General features: G+C 29.2%; 4 protein-coding genes across 8 annotated transcripts in view; 2 read left to right on the top strand and 2 right to left on the bottom strand.

Moving 5' to 3' along the window:
* Nucleotides 1-319: 319 nt before the first annotated feature.
* On the top strand, nucleotides 320-7,376 carry LOC127061461 (glutamate receptor ionotropic, kainate 2). The gene is made up of 16 exons (XM_050988349.1): nucleotides 320-421; nucleotides 847-999; nucleotides 1,117-1,320; nucleotides 1,896-2,062; nucleotides 2,263-2,451; nucleotides 2,718-2,897; nucleotides 3,047-3,244; nucleotides 3,583-3,804; nucleotides 4,078-4,177; nucleotides 4,310-4,487; nucleotides 4,795-4,978; nucleotides 5,306-5,427; nucleotides 5,617-5,764; nucleotides 5,944-6,113; nucleotides 6,468-6,589; nucleotides 7,010-7,376. Exons 1-16 carry the CDS (start codon nucleotides 325-327, stop codon nucleotides 7,297-7,299), a joined length of 2,724 nt encoding a protein of 907 aa, XP_050844306.1. The 5' UTR covers nucleotides 320-324; the 3' UTR covers nucleotides 7,300-7,376.
* A 2,156-nt stretch (nucleotides 7,377-9,532) lies between these two features.
* On the top strand, nucleotides 9,533-13,320 carry LOC127061957 (uncharacterized). Its single transcript, XM_050989485.1, has 4 exons — nucleotides 9,533-9,547; nucleotides 9,674-9,921; nucleotides 10,153-10,645; nucleotides 11,562-13,320. The coding sequence occupies exons 1-4, from the start codon at nucleotides 9,533-9,535 to the stop codon at nucleotides 13,131-13,133; spliced, it is 2,328 nt and encodes a 775-aa protein (XP_050845442.1). The 3' UTR covers nucleotides 13,134-13,320.
* Nucleotides 13,321-13,654: 334 nt separating this feature from the next.
* LOC127061463 (uncharacterized) lies at nucleotides 13,655-15,409 on the bottom strand. Its single transcript, XM_050988355.1, has 4 exons — nucleotides 15,249-15,409; nucleotides 14,785-14,988; nucleotides 14,525-14,698; nucleotides 13,655-14,364 (listed from the first exon to the last, which is right to left on the bottom strand). Exons 1-4 carry the CDS (start codon nucleotides 15,294-15,296, stop codon nucleotides 14,068-14,070), a joined length of 723 nt encoding a protein of 240 aa, XP_050844312.1. The 5' UTR covers nucleotides 15,297-15,409; the 3' UTR covers nucleotides 13,655-14,067.
* A 1,440-nt stretch (nucleotides 15,410-16,849) lies between these two features.
* Nucleotides 16,850-19,973, bottom strand: part of LOC127061459 (A disintegrin and metalloproteinase with thrombospondin motifs 9) — a 116,879-nt gene continuing 113,755 nt past the window's right edge. For all 5 annotated transcript variants that reach the window (XM_050988342.1, XM_050988346.1, XM_050988345.1 and 2 more), the window contains 4 exons: nucleotides 18,449-19,973; nucleotides 18,122-18,334; nucleotides 17,579-17,752; nucleotides 16,850-17,192 (listed from right to left, as the gene is read on the bottom strand). The exon at nucleotides 18,449-19,973 is cut by the window's right edge and continues 2,636 nt beyond it. The gene's annotated coding sequence lies outside the window, so the exon portion shown is untranslated. The remainder of the gene's footprint in view (nucleotides 17,193-17,578; nucleotides 17,753-18,121; nucleotides 18,335-18,448) is intronic.

The following is a 19,973-nucleotide window of genomic DNA, read 5'->3' as shown; positions in this document are numbered from 1 at the left end:
AAAAGAAGAAGAAGAATAAAAAGAGGAAAAAAAAATTAAAAGTAAAAAAGAAAAAAAAAAGAAAAGAAAAGAAAAGAAAAGAAAAGAGAAAATACTGGAAATAGTTGATCAAACGAGAGATAACGGATTTAATGTTTATAAGGTGACATCGCGTCGTCAAACTCTTCGGCGCAGGCGTAGCCATTTTGAATGTCCCCTTACGAACGAGAATCACCCTCTCTCTTTCTCTCTTTCTCTTTCTGTTTCTCTTTCTCTCTCTCTTTCTTTCTCTTTCTCTCTCGGTATATAGTATTCATTCGACATTAGAAGCATAGAAACTTCGGTATGTCGCTGATCGAGATTAGAAGGACGATCGTCTACGTTCTAATATTTGGATTTTTACTTTTATTACCGATCAAATGTCAAACTCCAATGAGTCTGTGTAAGTAACATATATATATACACATACATACAGATATATATATGTACATATATATATATATATGTATATTAATATATGTACATGTACAAATGCGCGCGCGCGTATATATACATGTGGATCATTTGAAAAATTCGCGGTTCTTTTCTTTTTATATCGATAAATTTTTTTATATTGAAATTATGTACATACATATATATGCACACTTGTGTGTGTGTGTGTGTGTGTGTGTATACACATATACGTATACATATACATATACATATACATCCATACATACATATATGTATATTCACAATAAGTATTTAGAAATGAAATCAACACGATTTATTAATCGATTTACCTACACATACATACATACATACATATAAACTTACATATATATATATTTTTTTTTCGTTATTTTTCGATACCGATCGAATTTTCAGTAATAGTGATAGAAAACGAAGATAGCTCGATTTTGAGTGTATTGAACGACGCAGCTTCGAGCGCCGAGAAGGATTTTGGTCACGATCTTATAACAGTGCACTTGTCCAAGGTCGAAGTAGATCGGGAGAATCTAGATGAGAGCTTTCAAAAAGGTACTTGTAACATATTTGAAATTATTGCTTTAAGAAATGTTGCCAAGGATTTTTCCAATTTCTTCTCTGTCTTTTTTCTTTCTTCTTCTTCCTTTTTATTTTATTCGATCTCTTCAGTTTGCGCTGTACTATACAAGGGCGTTAGTCTTATATTGGACATGACTTGGTCCGGTTGGGATTTATTACGTATAGTGGCAGAAGATAAAGGTATTGTTTATAAACGGGGTGACTGTAGCATCAATCCTTACGTTCAAGCAGTCGACGATTTGTTGCTGATGAAAAATGCTACGGACGTTGGCCTCATTTTTGAAGACGAAAGAGGTAAAACTCAATGTTTTATTTATTTCAAGGTCATACTCCCTCGATCGAACAACGCATACACACACACATATATATATATGTATTTTTTTTGTTATCATACGTTTTGATTTCATTTTTCAAGTCGGTACAGTTGAAATGTTTTATTCATTTCAAGGTCATTCTCTTTTTCTTTCTCTATGTTCTCTCTCTCTTTTTGATTGGACAAAGTATATATACATATATATATTTTTTTATCGTACCTTTGGATTTGATTTCTCACGATGAAAAAAGATAAAATGACATGTTCAATCGTTACAAGGTCATTCTCTCTCTCTCTCTCTCTCTCTCTCTCTCTCTCTCTCTTTCTCTTCGATCGAAGAACGCATAGTTTTTTTTTATGAAACTTTTTAATTTGATTTTTTTAATGATTAAGTGATAAAATGAAATGTATTATCATTTCAAGGTCGTTCTTTCTTTCCCTTCGATCGAAATTTTTCCTTTTTAATTTCTTTAATTTTTTTTTCTTTTTTTAATATCGTACCTTTGCAAGAAATAAAGATTAGAAATGTAATTGGTTTTTTTTTCTTTTTTTGTAGAACTCAATCAATCACTATATTATCTCATTGGTATCTCGATAATCAGATTGGTCGTGATCGACGAGTTTACTGACAGAACTGTTTCGAAAATTCGAAGTATGAGACCATCACCCTCCTATTATGCGATTTATTCGAGTACATACAAGATGGAGGAATATGTTAAAACTGTAAGTGTTGTTTTCTCGATTCATTTTGGACATCGATGATTGCCGAAACATTACGTAATTTCTTATTTCAAAATGTTCCTTTGTAAATTCAAAATGTTCCTTCAAAATATTATTTTTAGAATTGATTCAACGTACGAACTGTAGGATATCTGTATATATATATATATATTTTTCTTTTTTTTCTTTTTCTTTTTTCATAGGCAATCGAAGGTGGCTTAGTTAAAAGGGATGACATATGGAATTTGATTTTCACCGATAATCGTTACAAAGACTTCAAATACATTAGTGTCGATTCGTTTAACGTATCCTGCACAGTTTTAACCATGAATTCTGACGTTTGTTGTCATTTGATGGGCGAATCCAACTGCAATTGTCCGGCCGATTTTCAGGTATTAAATCGTAATCATTTTGAGATATTAAAAAAATAAAAAAAAAAATCTCGGAACGAAACATATTGTAGATATGATTTACAAATCAGTGTCATAATTATTATTATAACTGTTAAAAATCTAATTCTATTAAAAATTTAATTTATAATATATAATTAAAAAAATAAATTATTAATATAATTACTAATATATGTTATATATATATGTGTACATATGTGTATATATATCGTTTGTTGTCATATAACATTTTTGTATATTTTTATCAGATATTTCCAATCTGTTTTAAACGTTTGATCGGATTAATAGTAAGCATCATGAACGAAATTCAAAAGTCTGGAATAAGCGTGGAACCAAAATCGGGTCAATGCCCGTCTAATTTGACTGGAATTCCAGCACCCTCGACTTCTAACGAAACCGCTGAGGCATTCAATAAATTTTTAATATCGGTAAGCTTGCCTGTCATGATATTGATTGATTATTACGAACGTTAGAAAAGCTATGTCACAGTCCGATAGATACGTATTTATACTGACAATAGACTCTTTTTTCAATCTTATAAACATTTTTTATTTTCGATATTTATTGGATTAATTAGAGATTGACAAACAACGATACTTTCGATTATTGGTCAGAAAAGGCCACGATCATGTACAAAGCCGAAATATCATTGCAAACTCTCGAACGTGGATTTTTGAAACCACTTGGAACTTGGACCAGACGGAACAAGATCGTTGAAGCTTCAGGATCTAAGATACGTCCGGCAAAGAGATTCTTTCGAATTGGAACGACTAAAGTGAGAGATCGATATTATTATCAATCGGGTGTACGAGGGTATAGGGTGGACCTATAAGTTCCTAGATCAATTTTTTTTTTTTTAGATCGAATCGAATAAATTCTACGCGTTCTAGATTTTACAGTCTGCAAAAAATGGAATTAATTCAAAAAGGTCTGATCGATTTTTTTTTGATTGGTCTAATCGAAATTTAAAAAAAAATATCGCTCTTGGTCCACCCTGTATCGTACGACAAAAAAAAGAAAAATGAAAAAAGAAAAAACAAGATAGAAATGAAAATCATTAATTATAATCATTAATTTCTTTTTAAATTATTGATCTTTTGATCGTTCTTTAAGTCGATACCATGGTCAATGCCAAAAATAGATCCAGCGACTGGTCAAACAATGAGAGATGCCGATGGTAACGAGGTGTGGGAAGGATACTGTATTGATTTTATCGAGAAATTATCCGAAGAGATGCAATTCGATTATGAATTGGTCATTCCCATTGATCGTAGTTTTGGTGAAAAGTTACAGAACGGTCAATGGAGTGGTCTGGTTGGTGATCTTGCGAAAGGAGTAAGTACAATTTTAATATAAAATAATCATTTTTCTCAAAATGATTTAACGTGGAGAACATCAATCATCATTAATAATTTATTATCGAGATAAGAAATCGTTGCCCCGTATAAAACGTCAACCATTTATACTCGATAACATTAAATTAATAATCGACCCCTGTAACACGTCAACCATTTATACTCGATAACATTAAATTAATAATTGAGCCCCTGTAAAACATCAACCATTTATACTCGAACGTTTAGAGATATCATCATTTTCTTTATATAGGAAACAGATATTGCGGTTGCCGCATTGACGATGACCTCGGAAAGGGAAGAAGTGATTGATTTTGTCGCACCTTATTTCGAACAATCCGGTATTCTCATAGGTATGACATAATTCTAATTTATTTCCCTTGTAATTTTAATCGATATTGTAGCACCTCAATTTCGAATAATTCGACATGTGATAATTTATTTTTATCAAAGATACCATCGATAATATTTTTTTTTGCATGCAGTGATGAGAAAACCTGTTCGTAAGGCTTCACTGTTTAAATTTATGACGGTCTTAAGGCCAGAGGTTTGGCTCAGTATTGTCGGTGCTTTAACCTTGACTGGAATAATGATTTGGATATTGGATAAATATTCACCTTATAGCGCTAGAAATAATAAGAGGCTTTATCCTTATCCCTGCAGGTATATATCATCCTAGAAATAATAATTAATAAATTAATGATATCGAAAATATAATTAATGTATTTGTTTTTTTTGCAAATAATAAATAATATAAACAATCTACATTTTATTACAATATTAATCGTACAATTAATAATTAAATAATTGTAGAAAGGGGATATTAATGTACAGTAAATACGTTTTTGTCGAACAAATTGATTTGAAATTAATTATTATTATTACATCATAACACCGTTATACATACATATGTAATAATGTTTTTTGAATATACATATGAATATTTTACTTGGAATTTTTTATTTTATAGAGAATTTACATTAAAGGAAAGTTTCTGGTTCGCTCTTACATCGTTTACACCACAAGGAGGTGGAGAAGCTCCAAAAGCATTGTCAAGTAGAACACTCGTAGCTGCTTATTGGTTGTTCGTTGTACTGATGTTAGCTACATTTACTGCCAATTTGGCTGCTTTTCTTACCGTCGAAAGAATGCAAGTATGTATTTCAATTACTTTGCAATTGAAAGCAAATATAATATCAATAATAATAAATTCTAGAATAATTATTCTATATAATATTATTTTATTATTATATATGATAAAATAAATATTCTACAGATACAGTAATAAATGTTATTATCATTTGAAAATATTATAAAATAATGTAGATATATAATAATCATTAAAATAATTACCATGTTTATATTTCATTTATATTCAAATTTAATTATATCATTATTATTATTATTATTACTAATCATTATTATATCAAGGAGAAATAACAAACGTGATTTATTTATAATTAATCACACCCGTTAAACAGTCACCAGTCCAATCTCTCGAACAACTGGCACGTCAATCGCGAATAAATTACACGGTACGTGTTAATTCAGGAGCCCATCAATACTTCATAAATATGAAGAATGCCGAGGACAAGCTTTATACGTGAGTAGAAAGCTAAACAATTCTTTTTTTTTTCCTTTTTTACATGCATACATACCTACATATATATATCTATTTCACATACATACATAAATACATACATACTTGTATACATACATATTTACATACATGTATACACAAACTTATACTCACGCATGTGTATATATATATATATATTTTTTCTTTTTATAGTGCTTGGAAAGAAATCACTTTGAACAGTACAAGCGATCAAATAGAATATCGTGTTTGGGATTATCCTATAAAAGAACAATACGGACATATACTTCAAGCTATCACTCAAGTTGGCCCTGTTGAATCCAACGAAGAAGGATTCAGAAAAGTAATTAATTTAAGATGTTGGTTAGTGCAGAAGAGAGATTGAGGTTTTCCTAAGCAATGTCTTTAGATAGAGAATTCAAAAGTTTCTTTATTCGATGATTTCAATGAATTCAATGAAATAAGAAAAAGAAAATTAATAAAAAATAATACTCGCAATAACGTAAATATGTATTTCTATAGGTGATCGAAAGTGAAAACGCAGAGTTTGCGTTTATACATGATTCCTCGCAAATAAAGTACGAAGTTACGAGAAATTGTAATTTGACTGAAGTGGGTGAGGTATTTGCCGAACAACCATATGCAATTGCAGTTCAACAGGGTAGCCATTTGCAAGAGGAGATAAGTAGAAGGTTTATATTGTTTGTTGAATATTTCTCTGTCTTTATTTTTCTTTTTTTATTATTATTATTATTTTTTTACTTATTTAATACTCTTCATGTCTCTTTTTTGTTTTTCTTTCTTCGTTGTTTTTTTTTTTTTGTACTAGTAAATTTTTACGACACGGGTTATATATCAAACGTAATATATCCACAATGAAATTATATATTTTTATTTTTATTATATATTTGTTTATATACGTTCATTTATTTATTATTCATTCTATATTCATTTAATATTAATTTTTATTAATATATTTTTATAATAAATTTTATATGTAATAAAAGTTTTTGTACAACTAATCGTGTTAATTTTGACGTTCTCAGAATACTCGATTTACAAAAGGATAGATATTTCGAAACCTTGGCGTCCAAATATTGGAATCAATCTTTGAAAGCTCAGTGTCCAAATTCCGATGATAGCGAGGGTATCACGTTGGAAAGTTTAGGTATTTTTATTATCAATATTATCGAGGAAATCAAAATTAAAATTGAGAATTATAATAATTTTTAAGATAGCAAATTAATCAAAAATTATTTAGATATTGATCTTTAAGAAATGAGATTAATCGATTAATCGAAGTAATTCTTTAAATAAATCAAAGCCAATCAAAAATTGTTTGGTTACGTCGGTTTTATTTGAAACGAATCGTTCGAATCAAAAATTAAATCAAAGTTTCTTGAAAAATAAAAAAAAAAATAAATAAATAAATAAAAAAGGATCAGATTTTTAAGAGAAATGAAAACGTATAGAAGATTAAATAAATTTTTCTTTCTCTCTCTCTCTCTCTCTTTCTTTTTTTAGAAATAAAACTAATCGAGAATTATGTATTCATATTAATTCTATTTTTTTTTTTAAATTGTAACAGGTGGAGTCTTCATAGCAACTTTATTCGGTCTCGCTCTGGCAATGATCACACTGGCTGGTGAAGTTTTATATTATCGTAAAAGAAATGCTTCTCAAGGAAAGGATAAGAAGAAGGATTCGAAAGTTATGAAAAAAATGGAAAACGATGAAAAATTGATGATACAAAAATTAGCTTCGAAATTGCAAATGAAACCAGCACCGACAGATGGATTTTTCAGTAGACAACAACTCGGTCAACCACGTGTTTCACATATTTCCGTTTATCCACGAAACTTTCCTTTCAAGGAATGATAATTAATATAAATCAATTAATCGATAATTAATTGATAATTTATCGACGACGATCATTATAATATATATTATGTATATAGAGTCAAGTATTTTCAATAGGAAATTTGTCAAGAATAAATAAGTAGATAAATAAATAAATAAATAAATAAATAAATAAATAGATAAATAAATAAATGAATAAATGTTAAACAAGAAAACATAAATCGTACGTGTCGGATTGTTCTCTTTATTTAATTACTTATTTATTTATATATTCATTTATTTATTTAAAGAACAAAAGGAAACAATCTTTTTTTGATCAAATCGTTTAACGACGAATTAAACGTAATTTAACGATTACACAATCCTTAATTAAATTAATTTTAATTCCATATACTATCAATTTATTAATATAACATTAAATAATTTAATATTAATCCAACAATATTATTAACAATTTAATAAAACAGTATTGCAACGGATATTTATATGTATACACAAATAGATAAATACATACGTTTTTAATATTAATATTAAATTTAATATTTATATTAAATTTTTAGTTTTCATATTTTTTAATATAGAATTTAACTATGTATTACCTATTTATCATATATTATATGGACTATTTAATATAACCATATTGTACTCGCATAATTGCATATTTATGTCTATCTACACATATTCTTTTTCTTCGTAACAAAATTAATTTAACGTTAAATTAAAATTGTTACGTAAGAATCATTAGAAAGAAAGATATAGTTACATAGATATAGTCTCGACTAATTCGAATTATCATACCTATGATTGCATGGAGGGTAGAGGAGATGGGGACAACAATCGTGCTACGTGAATCAAGTTTTTTTTTGTCTATATTTTTTTTTTCTTTTTCTGCTTCAGTTCGTTTTTCTTTTTTCTTTTTTCTTTTTCTTTTTTTTTTTGCTTTTTTACGTTGCAAACGATCGTTATATACCAAGCGCACCAGCAAAAAAATACAATGGACGCGTGCAGGTCGTTGATCTCAATTCTAACTTTCACCTGTCCCATTATTATTTTGCTTTTCTCGCGGAAACGATGTAGAAATAATGCTAATATATATCTGATTAGTTTTAATCGAACATCTCTCTCTCTTTCTCTCTCTCTCTTTCTCTCTCTCTCTCTCTCGTTCACATTTGTATTTCTATTATATTTGCATGTTAATGGACGTTAGAGACATTGACAGAAAGAGAGAGAGGAGAGAGAGAGAGAGAGAGAGGTGAAATGTTGCAAAAAAATGACGAAGAAAAAATAGAAAAAAATTTCTAAGTCAGAGTAATGAATTATTGTGTGTACGTGTCCATTTACGAATAAAGAAATACGAGAGACAACATAATGATTAATACAATACGTTTTTATATATGTAAATATAAATATCTGGGCATATCTTTTTTTTAATCCTTCTTTTTCGGCGATTTCTATATAAAAACTTGATTTTCGAACTTGATAGTTTATTTATAGTAAACGTATCATTATCAGTGATGCTATATATATATATATATATATATATATATATATATTTATTTATTTTATATATATATTATTACATATAAAATAATATATATAATATAAATATAAATATATAATAAATTGTTTGCAATGTGTTTATTATATTTTCAATTTATTCGTGATCTCAAGAATTAAAAATTAGAAGTTAAGAAAAGAGAAAAATAAAAACGGGAAATACTAAGTTAACAATAAAGCAAAATGTCTTTTGAAAATTTAATAAAAAGAAGATATATATATATTCGTGATCATTTTTATTAAAGTGAATCGAACGGTTTAGGTAATCGATCGATCGCAACATCTCAATTCAAGCGTTTCATCTCTCTCTCTCTCTCTCTCTCCATCTTTTTTCTTCTACTGTATATAATATCGAGATTCAAAGCTTTCTGGAGAATGTTTAGAAGGTTTCACTGTAATAAGAGGAGTATACGAAATAAAGAATAAAGTAGTGGGGGTCGTATCTGATATAGATTTCCATAGTCAATATAAAGCCATTCCGTTCGTAAGAATCGTATCATTTACCATAGAAAGTAATATCGACTCGTTCGAATCATTCGATACCGTGGAAATCAAGTTTTTAAAAGTAACAAATAAAAAGAAAAAAAGAAAACAAAAAATTAAAAAATTGAAATATCATTTACTTTGACGATATAAACTCGATAAATTTTGATAAAGAAAAAAAAGAGATAAAGAAAGAAAGAAAGAAAGAAAAATGATCGATTTGAGGGTAAGTCGATATTTTTTTTTTTAATTTGATCATTTATTCATTACGATTCTCTTTTTTTTATCTCTCTCTCTCTCTCTCTCTCTCTTTTTATTTTCTATATATTCTTTTTCCTCTTATTTCTTGCAGATTTATTTTTTAATGGTATTATCGGTGAGTTGCGTAATCTCGTTGAATCAAAAATACGAAGAAGGTTCGAAGGAAACAAATTTGAATAACGAATCGAAAAGAAATCCATGGTACCATGTGAAAACAGATCCGATAAATTCGGAACGGTCGGATTTGATTTTTATAAAGAAGATACCGAGGGAGGATAAAAATGTTAAAAAGATATTATCACCGCCGTTTAAAACTCTACCGGAAAAGGATAATACAAGGTAGAAGAATTTAATTTAATAATTATGATATTAATAGTTATAATTAAAATAGAATAAAATTATTATCTTAAAATAAAAATTCATTTGAACATGCCTAACAACAACAACTACTACTACTACTACTACTACTACTACTAATAATAATAATAGTAATAATAAAGATCGTATATATTACAAATGTAAAGATCCAATAAAAAATAAAATATTTATTATTATTATTTTTTTCAACAGTGGGAAAAAAGAAAATACGTCGGAACGTTCGAACATTCGAAATCGTAGATCGAACACGTTGAAGATCACCGTTCCAAAATTATTTTCCACTTTGGAGGATCGCGGAGGATCCAAAATGGCGGTGGCCTCGACAGCGACAGTAGCAACAGCTGCTGCAGCCGAACAACACGTTGCCGATCGAAATGATCCGTTTGGAAGAAATAAAAATCCTTACAGATTCGGCGACGAAATATTTACTGCCGACGAAACCGCCGACATATCTGAAAAATATAAAAACAAAGATGAAAATTGCGAAAAGATAATACGCGATTCAATGGTTTGTATGCTTTGCAAGGATATTAAAAGTAAAGCGAAGTACGAACAATGTTCTTACGTATCGCAACCGAATGAAAAGTCTTATGCATATACGAAGTCAAGGTCGTTTGGAAAGGCTCGCGACGAAAACGAAAAAAACGACGACAATAATGGCGGACGTTCGGCTGAAAATAGGAAGGTAAAAATAAATTACATGGAATAATTACTCGATAAATAGTCCTGGGTTTATATTCGAACGATTTTACAACGGCGATTACTCTTTTCTTTTTTAATTTTTCTTTTTGCTTATTCTTTTTCTTTTTTTTTTTCTTTAGACTAAATTTGGTTTTTTATTTTCTCTTTTTTTTTTTCTTCGATAAAATTAATCTCTTGGGAAAGAACGAGTTAGCTCTAAAAAGTAGGGAACTCATTTACATAGGGAAGATGTATAATTCTGAAATTTAAAGTCGTAAGATAGGATCTGTTTTTCGTCTTTAAGACGAAAAATAGTAACTTCTTTTATTACCGACCCTGTAATTTTTCCTCCCTCTCTCTCTTTCTCTCTCTGTCATACTATTTAATCTTATGCTATTTATTTATTTATTTATTTATTTTTTTGTCGTTGTATCGTCGACCCAGCTGAGAAAGTTTCTTTTAGAAAAAGTTTTATTTCTACAATGAAGAAAAAATATAAAAAAAGAAAATAAAAAAGAGAAAAGAAGAAGAAGAAGAAAAAAGATTAACTCGAAACATACCATGTGTCAAGAAAGTATGTTAATTTTTTAAATCACGTTCGGGAACAATTTTCGTCAAAAGAATGATACCCACTTCTTCAACCCCTATCACTGTCCAAACTTTTTTACTTTCTCGCCATCAAATAATAATTTTGTGCAAGATATATAATATTGTCAGTTTGGTTTCGTGAATTTCTTTTCTTTTTTTCTCTCTCTATTTTGATTAAAGAAAAGAAAAGAAAAGAAAAGAAAAAAGAAATCATGTGCCCAATGTTATTTTTCTCTCTCTCTCTTTTTTTTTTTAATTTTGTTTCTCTTCCTTGTCTTTGTTTTTCGTTTCCCTTTGTTTCTCAATTCTTTTTTCTTCTTTCTATTCTCAAGATCGTTCCGGTAGAAGAAAAGCATTACGAGCCATCGTATCCAAGTGAAAGGTACGAAGGATCACGGGTGAAAGCATCGAACGATGACGAAACTGGAATCGAAAGATATGGAAAGAAAAAGAAGGAGAAGGAAGGAGAGGAGGAAAGAGAAGAAAAAGAAGAAGGATACGACGACGAAGAAGAAAAAGGGTCATCTTCGACCGATTGCAAAAAAATCGAGAGAGATGGTAAAACTTGTACGGTATGTAAGGATCCAAAGACCGGTGGAAATTACGAGAAATGTTCATACGCTTATCAACCGATGGACAAGATATACAAATTCAGTAGATCGAAGTCGTTCGGTTATCCCGAAAATTTGTCGAAGGGAATTAAAAAGGTTGAGGTTTCTACGATCGAAAATTATCCGCGAGAATCGAGATACACGGATTATTCCAAGGATTATACTTTACCGTTCGAAGAGAGTAAAAAAAATAATTTCGAAAAGAAATCTATACCGTCGAAGGTTGAAAATGAATCGTACGATTCGTATATACCTGATCATTACAAGAGTCCGTCCGAGTACAAATCCGAATCGGAAAAAAATTCTGAAAGGATCGATCGATCGAATTGCAAAGTAATCGAGAAGGATTCGATGACGTGTAAGGTATGCAAGGATCCTAAAACTGGTGATAATTTCGAACAATGTTCTTACAGTTACAAACCTAAGGACAAGGTGTACGCTTATAGCAAAGGTAAATCTTTTGGTAGCCCAACGAAATCCGAAAATGATGACGAAAAAAACGAATCGAGTGATATTTACGACGTGCAGGAGAACGTAAAGGAGACGAAAGTTCAGAGGCCCTACGATAAACTTTACGATAAGATTTACGATAAGGTCTATGATAAGAACGACGATTACGACGATAAACGAGTATTAGATTCGTCGGGAAATTCGAAAAGTTTGGTATACGCGCCAACTTCGAACGTTGGTCGTGATGACTCGTCGATCGACGTAATCGCCGGAAAAAAATTAATTAACGAGGGCGATGGTTATTTCGACGATAGTAAAAGGAAAAAGGAAGAGATCGAAAGATTCTTGAAAGAGTTTCAAAAGGAGGATCGTTCGAATTGCAAAAAGGTTATGAAAGACAATATGACTTGTTATAGGTGCAAGGACGATAAAGATATTCGTAAGGAGGAATGCATGTTCGTCGGTGATCAAGATGTAAAAGAAAATAATAACGATCGATTAACTTATAGAGAGGTTAAACAATTCAAGCTTCCCGATATAAAATCATCGGGTTCGTCCTTGAATAAACGTAATTCGAATGATAAAATAATCGTCGATTCCGACATCTTAGAGCCAATAGCATCGGCGAGTGAAGATTCTTATGCGAGGACAGTGACTTCCGATGACGACGTTGAGAAAACAACGGAGGAAGAACAATTACACGAGGTTGAACCTTACGAATACGTTGCCGAAACTCGACCGATTTATGACAAAAAGCTTGGATTAATATTACCAGCTTTTATGTTAACTAAATCCGAACACGAGCGAGAATTCGACGATATGGTTGCATCGAGTAGAATCTAATCTAATCTAATCGATCGATCGATCGATCGATCGATCTAAAAAAAAAGAAAAGAAAAAATTCATATTTTTATCGATTTTTCTCGCACTTAATAAAATCGAATATTGTTATTTAGTTCGTAAATATAATATTTTCCATATGTAGAAACTAACTTCGTTTATAATAAATCTATTGTTACTTAACTATCTGCTTTCTCTCCATTATCTCTCTCTCTCTCTCTCTCTTTCTTTCTAGTTATCTAGTTACAATGAAACGAAAGACCCGTTTATTTCTGTTGCATCAGAAGTAGTTTCGCATGGTCGATCATAATGCTCGTTCGTGCGAATCCCGATTGTATCAATCGAATATCGACTTATTTTATCGATTCGCATTTAGTATTTCCTTCGAAATAATAATTCTCGATCGACGGAATATTTTTCTTTGATGAAGTTTTTTAGAAAAATTTCTACGTTCCATGCTTGAGTCAACGGATTACAAAAAAAGGAAAAAAGAAGAAAAAAACGTTTAACGAATACAATGTGGATATATATAAAAGAAGGGGAAAAAGAAAAATATATTTTTGTATCATTTTATACAAATGGAACGATCTATAGATATGAGGCGCCTAAATAAAGGCAACCTCGTGTATGACGGGCTTTCTAGTTCGCCGTTCGACCGCTAGATGGCGATCGCTAGATGTCATTATCATATGTACATATATACATATATGAAATATTCTATTATATTTCTAAAATGTAAACATCGTATTTTTAATATAAAATATTACATACTAAATATCACATATCATATGATATCTAAATATTTTCTGAAAGCTTAATTATATGTAAATTATATATATTATTTTCTATTTCTTTAACGTCATTTGTCGACACTTTGGCATCGTTTGACAATTTCGATCGAGCATTTTGGAATCTAATTAACAAAGTTACTTGTTTTTTAGTTTTTCGTTTTGTACGCGCTATTTATGCAAGACTTCGTGCTATTCAAAGCAACGAAAACTTTCAGACGGGTTGAGGAAACAACGTCGGAGAAGCAAGCGTTTCCTTTGATGTTGGAATTGATGGATGCTACATTGCCACTATTTTTCACATTATCGGCAGTGATTTGGAGATTTCTGATGACACTATTAGCATTGCCTAATGAAATAGCGATGCAGCTTTGCATTTGGAATATGATGTTCGAATAACAGTTAAGAAATATATTGTCCAGCGCTATTAGAAGTTTCCTGGCAATCTGAATATAAGAAATTTGAAATAAAAAGAAAGAAAGAAAGAAATGAATAAATAAATAAAAATTTGGACGAACGATCACAATCTTTTTTTTCCTTTTTCTCTACGTTTTTTTCTTTTTTTTTTCCTCTATCAAAACAATGTATTAATGTATTTGTACTTACAGCAATGATAGCATCCATGTTATTTTGGGCTGGTACAATACCTTGTTTAGCATTATTTAAACATACGTTCAATGCTGCGAACGAATTCAGACTGATATTTCTAAGCGCAAGTCTACCAGATTCTAAACAATAATTGGCATTTTTGCCTTTCTTTTTGGCAGTTTCCACGGCATCCTAGAGGAAAGAAAGAAAGAAAGAAAGAAAGAAAGAAAAAATCGATCGATCGATTCGATAGTTTGATTCGTAAAAATTATACTTGCGCGAATCTCTTTCATTGCCGGATTCGTCATATTATTTATGGCTTGAATCGAGTTGATCTTATTGTTGAACAGTTTCATGTTCAAATCAAAGTCGAGATTTCTTTTCGATCGCATAAGATCATTGATCACTATACCGACATCTCCTTTTGCTTTGTTGTGGCGTGCTTTTAAAACTTCCATGGACTCTGCTTGAACTGTGCTAATCTGTAATATAAATTATATATTATATATGAGGAATATAAGAAACAAGAAAATTATTATTAATAACAAAATTATTATATCACGTATTTATTAATATAATGATTTATATATCTATATATATATATATATATATATATATATATATATATCAATAAATTATTTAATAAATAATTTTGTTTCTATAGTAATTTACATAATTTCGATTTACAATCGATAAATCAACGTTAATTATTAAATAATAATAATCATAAATCTAATCATACCTGAACGATGCAAAATGTAGCTACGAGACCAATTATTAAACTAGTCATGATGAAATTTTTTTTTTTTTAATTTTTAAATATATTCGCGAATACAACAAGAACGATGATATCAATGGAAATGTTATAACAAAGTGAGACAGCACATATCGGTCGTCTCTTATAAAGGAAAAACATCGTATCTGCGAGTGATTTAATGACGACGAAGTTGTGCGTGAGAGAGAAAGAGAGAGAAAGAGTGAAAGAAGGAGAAGGAAAGATACAGAAGGAGGAAAGTGGGAGAAGGAAAAGAGATGATTCTGTTTTACGACGTGTCACGTAACCAAATAGATAAAAGTCGATGTTAAGACTAATGTTTTTCCTCAATGTTCTTATTTCCCTTGAAAAAAATCCCTTCGTAATTTTTCTCTTTCGAGAATCCCCGAACAAATAATAATCTATATAGTAGAAAGGTATTAATTTTAACGATGAGAGAGACAAGGTCTTGCGATAAGTGATAAACACAATCGTTTATTTAATAATGTCTTTATCTTTATATTCTATCTATAGATCTATTCGATTATAATTATGTTAGTTATATATCTATGTTAAATATAGAGTAATATATTATATACATATATTATTATCATTATAGGATAGGATTATTAAATCATTCGTGTGTGTGTGTATATATATATATATATATATGTATGTATGTATGTATGTATCTTACAATTAATTTAATAATTTTCTAATAAAATTAAATTGGATAAAAGAAATATTTTTTTTTGTGTACATAAACAAAATTTTGTTGCATGGTTGTAAAAAATATAATAAAATGGTATACAATAATATTGTTGAATATGCATAGTCCTTATATGCAGGTTCTTATGTGCAGTATATACAGTGTATACAGTATTTTTTTAAATAAAATAAAATATCGACTTATCGATCATTATCGATCATCTTTTCTCATTTTCTTTTTTTTTTTCTAATCATATTACTTTCGAATGAAAGATTATTCAACGTCGATTATTAAACATTTGTGTGTGTGTGTGTGTGTGTGTGGAGAGTGGCGAAGGATAGAGGAGAATATTTATCTTTTTAAAATTAATCGAACTACATAAATCTTCTCGAGCAATGTATCATATATTTTCGATTATTCATCCATTATTACAAATTTGTATTTGCAATTGCGACATTTTGATCAGATAATGACGCAGACGTCGAAATTATGCGTATCGTTATCGTTATCGTTTTACACTGTATGTCCTGAAATTCTGAAAAATTGCTATCTTAACTCGGAATGAAATGAATCGATTTTTTTCTCAGTAAGGAATCATTACAAAATAAGAAAAAAAAAAAAAGGAAAGAAAAGAAATCGATACCTATAATAAGACAATAACAAAAACGATAATAATAATAATAATAATAATAATAATAATTAATTAATATTAATAATAATAATAATAATGATAATAAATAATAATAATAATAATAATAATAATGTTTTTGTATTCGTAACAAACTCCCTAATCGATCGATCAAAGAAACTTTTTAATTATTTTACAAAATCTTTTTTCTTTCCTTTTATTTCCTTTTTTTTTTTTAAATGACACATCAAAAAAATCGTCAAGCAAATATATTTCTCTAGATTGATGTTTCCCCTTTAATTAACAATAATTATTAAGATTTATTGATACAATATTCGGCTTCGGCGACGTTAGCTCGTACACTTTCGCGAGTTTTGACGAGAACGTTGTTGTAACATGCGATACCATGAAGAAAGCCTTGATGGAAGGCAGTGTCTCCGGTCGTTCTCATGGAAGTTATCGATGAATCGAAATTTTTAATGTATAACTCGTATTTCTTGATTTTTCGAGTTACACAATGTAATATTATTTTTGGCAGCCGGTTATGACAATTGGGGAAGATATAATCTAGTTCCGCTATGAGTGTCTGACCGGTCTGTGACAAAAATAAGACGATGACGATGACAGTGATGATGAAAATGATGATAATGATGATGATGATGATGATGACAATGATAATGATCAATTTGTAAAAATGTTGAAGAATAAGAAGTAGAAAAAAACCAATGATAATGACGATGACGATGGCGATGATAATTTTGTAGAAAAGTTAAAGAAGAAAAAAAAGTAGATGTATCAATGATTATGATAATGACGACGATGATGATTTCGTAGAAAAGTTGAAGTAAAAAAAATAAAAAAGGAACGTATAGCAACGAGGATGATGAGGATGATGATAATGGGGATGATGACGACGACGATGACATTATAAAAAAATTGAGGAAGAAGAGAAAGAAAAAAGAAGAAAAAAGAAGAACGTACGGTAATGATGTTATCGATGGTGGTCTGAACCTGCTCGATAAATACTTTGGCTTCTTTGACACATTTGTCTAACGAGGAATAGCCATGATTGCTTATGATTCTTGTAGCTGCTTGACTATTCTGGTAACAGTTGGTTGGATTCTTGCCTTGTGATCTTGCATGGTAAACGAATGTCTGAATTAATGTTATTATTATTATTGTTTATTTATTCATTTCCTTTTTGAATATATTTTTGTTAAATATATTTAATTATTACTATTATATATAAGATAATATTTTAATAATATGTGATATAACTGACAGAGTACGAAATAGTATAATATATAGTAATACAAAGTAATATAATAATATATATGGTAGTACGAAGTGATATAGTGTATGTAGTATATTAAATAATATTTAATAATATTATAGTTATATAATATTATTAATATATTATAATAATATTGTATTATACTAAATAATATTATAGTATATTAACTATTACTATTTAAATAATAATTATTAATTACTATACTCAACAATTTGATTCAATTTACTTACACGAATTTCTTCCAACGAAAGATCAGTTATACAACGAATAGTCTTTACGTGTTGTTCCTGTCGTGCCGTTATTTTGTTGTTGAACATAAATTGGAGATTACTTCTATATCTATTAATATCCTTAATAGCATCCTCGATTTTGTTTTTCGAGTCATTGATCTTTTTTTCGGCATTTTTTAAATTTTCCTCGACGATCACTTTCACACTGATTACCTATTTATTTCATTTCTTTTTATTTTATTTTTTTATTTTTTTCTTTATTTTAAACGACGTACAACGAAGTACGTTTCGTTGAAAATTCTTAACAATGTTTACTCGACCACTTACTTGATTAAAAGATAATGCTGCAACCAATAAAAAACTGATGATTTTCATTATGACTCGATCGACAAATTGTACGCTAAAAAAAATAATCGCTTTGACTTGAAAAGAAAAAATTCTTTATCAATCTGTGATTCTAACTTTCGGCTCGGTTTATAAACCTACTGTGCTTCTTTAACAGACGAAATTTTGTCAGATACTATTCGGAGATAAGAGATCGGATAAGCTGTCGTCATGATAACTAAGTAATTTTTCTTTTAACTTACATCGTTTTCTGTTGATCGATTTTTATCAAATAATGGTATTTCTTGATTTTATTTCATTTGATAGAAAGCTTTGAAGATATTCGGAAATGGAATGTACTTGATATCTCTTCGAATTTTGTCTCGTCGTATCTTATCGCGTATTGAATTGCCCGCTAATATAAAAAGAAATAGAAAAAGAAGTAAGAAAAAAAAAAGGAAAAAAAAAGAAATGGAACTCATACCTCCTTTCATCTTTTCTAAACAAATCTATCTTGTAAATCTTATTTAATCTAAATGAATCTCTTGTGAAATTCTTAGTCATAAATGAAAAAACTGATTGATACATTGATACATATGTTTCATACAAGAGTGTACGTATGGTTGTCAATCGTCAGGGGCATATCATTTAAAAAATTAACTTTTCGATCCTTGCTGATATAAATGATGATTTTAAATATAATACGTATGTGTGTGTGTCTATGTTTCGTATTGTAAATAAAATATGTCTGTGTATATATATATATATACACACAAATTATTTATCAATATATAATATATCAAGGATAAAATTATCATTAGCAAGAAATATTTTGAGTTATTTGGGTCACCCAATATTTAACTAGATATATGTATTTTAAATAATTTACATAATGGCAAATAACGAGACACAATAATTCATATAACGATTTGAATTACGCCTTGTCGCATATATTATCGCATTGATCAGAAAATAATTTCATTTGCACACATCACGTGTATATAAATTGGATGTTAAAATGTGTGAGAGAAGACGGGTGGGCGACTTTGTACAGTGTTAGTTAATTTAGTTTATATATATATATATATATATTTAATATATATATATATGCATCGATTTTTTTCTTATTTTTTTCTTTTTTCTTTTTTATTTATTTATTTTTTTTTAATCGATGCTTGACGATCACGCAAAGGAAGAAAGGGTGTGTGTGAGAGAGAGAAAAAAGGAGTAGATAGCGTACATATGTAAAAAGAGGAGAGTCTAGGAAAATATACAATTTTTCTTTTCTTCTTTTCTTTTTTTCTTCATATATCTCTATGTATATACTCGATTACTGAATATAAACAATGCAAGTAGATAAGAATAAAAAAAAAAGAAGAAATTATCAGAGACGAAGAGAGAGAAGGGATATAATTATTAGAGAGAGAGAAAAAGACAGAGATGATTAATAATAATAGGGTAACAATAGAGAAAGATGAGAGCTCTTACATATTTGAGTACATGAGACCAATATATGTATATATAGCGT

This window comes from Vespula vulgaris, chromosome 2 (assembly GCF_905475345.1).
Source record: "Vespula vulgaris chromosome 2, iyVesVulg1.1, whole genome shotgun sequence".
Classification (NCBI taxonomy): Eukaryota; Metazoa; Arthropoda; class Insecta; order Hymenoptera; family Vespidae; genus Vespula; species Vespula vulgaris.
This window is presented reverse-complemented; position numbering and strand designations above follow the sequence as displayed.